We start from the raw sequence: 6000 nt of genomic DNA, 5'->3' as shown, positions 1-6000 counted from the left end.
TTATGACAATCTGGTATTTTCATGGTAACCATTACTGATGTAAGCTTTTTAAATTCCAGATAATTAACTTAATTTAAATTTCCCAACTGTCATTGTGAGATTTGAACTCATGTTTCCAGATAATTGGTCCAAGCCTCTGGATTACTAGTCCAGTAACAACCAGTATGCTACTATACCCTATAAGCTCTCCCACCTGTGTCATAACAATTATCAATGTCCCCTCACATTGTCTGATTCCCAGGAGATACAAAGCAACACGTTCAAAAGTACTTGACCTATACCAAGTCAAGAGTTCAGGTTCATTCAAAGAAAGATGATTTGGTACCAAAGTAGTGAGAAGGATCTTAAATTGATTGCTGGTGCCATTTTTCACAAGTCGCAGATCCCCAATAGCTGGAGTTCAAGTAACTGATATTGCAAGCCTTATAGTTTTAAAGAACTCACTCAGGCTTTTCATTCATTTTGACCTGCGAATTACAAGAGAACAAATTGATGACTCACTCAAAAAATTGTTATACTTAATGGAATTATGGTTTATTTGTACCCACAATTACAGATTTAAAATGGGCACAGATTTAAGATGCAAACAGAAAATCATTACATGTTTAATAGGTTGAGAAAGAAAAGAAAACTGCTTTAACAATATCTGACATCAGCATGATCAAATATGTTTCCAGTCAGCTTTGTTGTACAATCACCCAAAGGACCAGTTCTTGTGATTGCAGATTCTCCTTTCAATACTCAGTTGGGATCCCGCCTCTTGATTGCAGTTCTCCTTCCCTCCTCTTTGACTGCAGTAAAAGGTCTCCAATGTGTTCAACCTTTTAAACCCCTTTTCAGGGGATGGTTCTGGGTTACTATATTGACATACCATCCTATGAAGCTTCTCTTAAAAACACAATGCCCAACTATATTCTGAGCTCTTTGTTTAAACCGTGGGGTTTCAACCTGCCCAGAAAGTTGTCCATCTTTCTTTTAGCTTTCTTTCAGTAAATTTTCATCACGTGAAGCCCCTTGTGGTTAACCTTCCAGATAAAATGTTTGTAGAATTGTTAGAACACTAGGCCCCATCTTATCTAATTTGTACAGTCTTCAAGGTCTATCCAAATACCAATGTCTTCTTCACCCACACTATCTCTGTTCCTTTCCCATAGCATTTGTTTAGTTTCACTGCCTTATCACAGCTCAGCAAGTTTAATGTTAAAAGAGTGAAAAAAACAAGCATTTCTTCCATCAGCATTGTTTCCAGCTTCCCAAGGTGTGCTGGTTGAATGTCAGGTGTCATGGTCACGCAAGGACAAATTATGAACTATAAAATGAACTGATAAATTGAACTCAAAATGGTCACATTTTGCTGCAAAACAGAATGAAGTAAGAAGTCAAGTGACCTCTCCTGTACTGCCAATGCACAGGCTAACTGCTGGAACCCTGAACCAATTGTCATGTCTGGTCAAGCGTTGAAGAAAGCATTAGAAATGTAATTGGCCCATTCAATGTTAATGGCTACCCCTCTTCAATAAGTTGGACTAACGATGACTTTGCAGACATGGAGACTCCAGACTCAAACTCCGGATAAATGGAGTGAAAAATCACCACTTTATCAAGATGGAATAGAGATGAGGAACCCTCAAACCTATTGTTTAACAATGGCCACACCATCAAACACCATTTATGAAAACACAATGGGAAAGAAATTTGGATCACCTGACAGAAACCAAGTCTCTGATCAGGAGTTTTTAATAAGAGACATTTTCTGTGCAGAAAGCCAGAAGGGAAAGAGACCTATCCAGCAAGAAGAAGGACCCTTCCAGAATACCATCTCTAAACTACCTAGAGGCAGAGACAAAAGGTGACCTTGAAACTCTCTACCTGAGAAATTGTAACAGGATATTTTCCATTGAACCGTGACAGAGATTTAACCAAAGAATTCTGCAACCAAGCATCCATCCACTTGAAACTTTCCAAAGTTTGACATCAGTGAACCAGGAAAATTGGCCTGTACCATTTTTAAATCTTCCTCCTGCGGAAACAAACAAGGTTTCACAACAAACTCTTTGTTAGAACCATCAGACATAATGCATGCTATCTTTTAATCTCATCTTTTTTTGTGTGTGCGCGCATATGTGTGGGTGTGTGTGTTAAACACTGTTTTCGGTCAGTTGAGAGGTGAAAAGTGATGATCATCCCTATCATTTCCTACCTGTTTGTAACACAAGCTAAAAATTGTCAATTTGCTTCTTTTCCTTACAGTTACCCCTTAAGTATCTAGTGTGACTTGACACTTCGAACAGTTGTTTCTTTTCAGCTTTTCCCATTAGTGGTGGTCTTGATATTGCATCTAGACTGTAGTAATGTTTTTTCCAGATCAGTTAATGTCCCTTTTAAGCTTTGCTAATTGTTCTGGGCAAGGATGGAATGTTATGCCTAAACTAAGTAACACATTTGAGCAAGTTGGATGTAAGCACATTATTTACAAGCAGTACAGTAGTGACAATCTCTCTGCCATTCAATAAGATCATGGCTGATCTGTTTGTGTCTCGAATTCCACACTCCCATCTACCCCAATAACCTTTGATTCCCTTGCCTAACAAGAATCTATTTACCCCCGCCTTAAAATTATTCAATGACCCTGCCTGCAGCACCTTCTGAGGCAGAGTGTTCCAAAATCACACAACATCTGTCCTAAAAGGGCAACCCCTAATTTTAGAACAGTGCCCCCTAGTTCTGGACTCTCCACAAGAGGAAACATCCTTTCCACATCCACCTTGTCGAGACTGTTCAGGATCTTATATACTTCATTCAAGTCTCCCCTCACTCTTCTAAACTCCAGTGAAAACAAGCCCATTCTGTCCAACCTTTCCTCATAAGACAACCCGCTCATTCCAGGTATCAATCTAGTAAACCTCCTCTGAACCGCCTCCAACACATTCACATCCTTCCTTTAAATAAGGAGAGCAAAACTGCACACAATACTCGAGATGCGGTCTCACCAATGTCCTCTATAACTGAAGCATAACATCCTTTTATTTTCAATTCCTCTCATAATAACGGATAGCATTCCATTAGCCTTCTTTATTACTTGCTGTACCTGTATACTAACTTTTTGTGACTCATGCACCTGAACACCTCGAACCCTCTGCACCTTGGAGTTCTGCAGTTGTTCTCTGTTTAAGTAATACACTGCTTTTTTATTCTTCCTGCCAAAGTGAACAACTTCACATTTTCCCATATTATACTCCATCTTCCAGATTTTTGCCCACTCACTCAACCTATCTATATTGATCATCTTATGTCCTCTTCACAACATACTTTCCTACCTATCTTTTTTGTGTCATCTTCAAATTTAGCTACCATGCCATCGCTCCCCTCATCTAAGACATTGATTTAAATTGTAAAAAGTTGAGGCCCCAACACAGACCCCTGTGGGACTCCACTCGTCGCATCCTGCCAATCAGAAAAGGACCCATTTATGCATACTCTCTGTTTTCTGCCAGCCAGCCAGCCAATCGTCTATCCATGCTAATATGTTCCCCCTGACACCATGAGCTCCTACTGTGCTCAATAACTTTTTATGTGGCACCTTGTCAAATGCCTTCTGGAAATTCAAGAACAGTATGTCAATGGGCTCCTGTTTATCCACGGCACATGTTACTCCTTCAGAGAACAGCAATAAATTGGTTAAACATGATTTCCCTTCACAAAGCCATGCTGACTATTCTCAATTACCTTGAGTTTTTCTAAGTGCCCAGCTATAGCTTCCTTTAAAGATCGATTCTAACACCTTCCCCACGACAGACGTCAAGCTAATTGGTCTATAGTTACCTGTTTTCTGCCTCCAACACCCCCCCCCCCCCACCCCTCCCACTTTCTTGAATAGAGGGGTTATATTTGCTACTTTCCAGTCTGATGGAACCTTTCCAGAATCCAGCGACTTTTGAAAAATTAACACCAACGCATCTACTTCCTCATTAGCCACCTCTTTTAAGACCCTAGGATGAAGCCCATCAGGACCCGGGGACTTGTCAGCCCGCAGCTCCATTAGTTTGCTCAGTATTGCGTCCCTGGTGATTATAATTTCACCAAGTTCCTCTCTTCCTTCCACCTCCTGATTTCCAGCTATTACTGGAATGTGTTTTGTATCCTCTTGAGTGAAGACAGAAGCAAAATATTCATTTCACCCGCCATTTCCTTATTATCTACCATTAACTTTCCATTCTTGCTCCCTAGAGGACCAACACTCACTTTACTTACTCTTTTCCTTTTTAAGTACCTGTAGAAACTCTTGCTATCCGTTTTTACATTTCTAGCTAGCTTCCTCTATATTTTAATTTATTTCTCTTGATTCTCGTGAAAAAGAATGCAATGAAGCTGGTGTAGGCTTTGCTACCATGAACCATCTTGTCAGTAAGTTGACTTCCCAAGGCTGTTCATGATTGTCTGGTACTTAAACTCCCCCTGCACAACAACAGGTAAGCAACTCCCAACAGTGTGTATGCCCCTACCATGGCCAACCCTGATGAATACATGTTATGATGACTTCCACTCCTTTATTGCTGCTCTGCCAAAATCAAACAAGCTAATCATTCTTGTTGACTTCAACGCAAGAGTTGGTGCAGATCACCAGGCAGAGGTATGGGCAGGATGTGTGTGTAATGAAAGCCATGTGCAGCACTGACTGCTGGTCTGATCACTGTCTTATCATGTCAAAGCTAGACATCAAGATCCATCCCTCTAGAAGCACCCAGAGCATGAAAGTCCAGAAGCCTCTCAATGTCTTAAGGCTCAAACAGGCTGTGGTGAAGGAATCTCTCTCCAAGAAACTTGAGAGTCACCTGTGTATAGCAAAAATGGGCACCGCATCAAGGGTGGCTGGGCGACCTTCAGGGATATAGTGTACTCCACTGCTCTAGAGGTCCTTGGCGTACCTCTTTATAAGCATTAAGATTAGTTCAAAGAAAAGAATGAGGTGATCCAGAAACTACTGGAGGAGAAATATTGCCTCTGACGGGCTTACCTCAATGACAAGTCAGCATAATCCAAGCATGATACCTACCGAAACATCCGCAGGACTGTTTAATTCAAGCTCAGAGAGATGCAAGACACTTGGCTGAATCAGAAAGCAGATGAACTCCAGTTATGTGCCGACCACAAAGACTGGAAGAGATTCTATGATGCTCTGAAATCTATCTACAGGACCCAGTCGACTGGTTCATCACCAATCCTCATTGCCAATGCTGCCAACACTGCTCACCAAACAGCCCAAATTATAGAAAGATGGGCAGAGCACTTTAACCACATCCTCAATCAACCTTCGCCCATCAATGAAGAAGCTATCAACAGGCTGCCATAAGTTGCCATCAACTGTAATCTTGATGACCCTCCCATGCAGTTAGAAACAACAAAAGCTGTGAAATTGCTGTCTAGTGGCAAAGCTCCAGGAGCTGATGCTATCTCAGCTGGGTCTACAAGGCTGGAGGTCATTGCCTGGTCAAGAAGCTCACTGAACTCCTTCAGTATATGTGGGAGCAAGGTATCATCCTGCAAGAGTACAAAGGTGCCGCCATTGTCCACCTGTACAAGCAGAAAGGAACTCACCAATCGTACGACAATCACAGCGGAATCTCTCTCCTCTTCATCAATGGCAAAATCTTTGCCAGAATCCTTCTGAACCGCTTAGTGCAACATTTCGATCAGGATCTGCTGCCAGAGAGTCAATGCGGCTTCAGAATAGGTCAGATGTGGTGTTTGCAGTTTGACAGCTCCAGAAGTGCCAAGAACAGAATATGGACCTCTACACTGCATTTGTTGACCTGACCAAGGCTTTTGACACAGGCAAACGTGAGGGCCTCTGGAATGTAATGGAGAACTTCATCACAATGATTTGACAGTTTCATGATGGCATGCTCATGCATGTCCTGAATGATGCTGCGACTTCTGACCCATTCTTGATTACTATTGGAGTTGAGCAGGGCTATGTACTATCACCAACCCTCCTCAGTA

At 41.6% G+C, this 6000-nt stretch overlaps 1 protein-coding gene across 1 annotated transcript in view; it reads right to left on the bottom strand.

The window, feature by feature from the left end:
- Positions 1-557: 557 nt before the first annotated feature.
- Positions 558-6000, bottom strand: part of rev1 (REV1 DNA directed polymerase) — a 201666-nt gene continuing 196223 nt past the window's right edge. The window contains exon 23 of the mRNA XM_068033889.1: positions 558-2020. Within this exon, the coding sequence (XP_067889990.1) occupies positions 2008-2020 (13 nt within the window). The 3' untranslated portion in view covers positions 558-2007. The remainder of the gene's footprint in view (positions 2021-6000) is intronic.

Source organism: Heterodontus francisci, chromosome 6 (genome assembly GCF_036365525.1).
Source record: "Heterodontus francisci isolate sHetFra1 chromosome 6, sHetFra1.hap1, whole genome shotgun sequence".
In the NCBI taxonomy this organism is placed as follows: domain Eukaryota; kingdom Metazoa; phylum Chordata; class Chondrichthyes; order Heterodontiformes; family Heterodontidae; genus Heterodontus; species Heterodontus francisci.
This window is presented reverse-complemented; position numbering and strand designations above follow the sequence as displayed.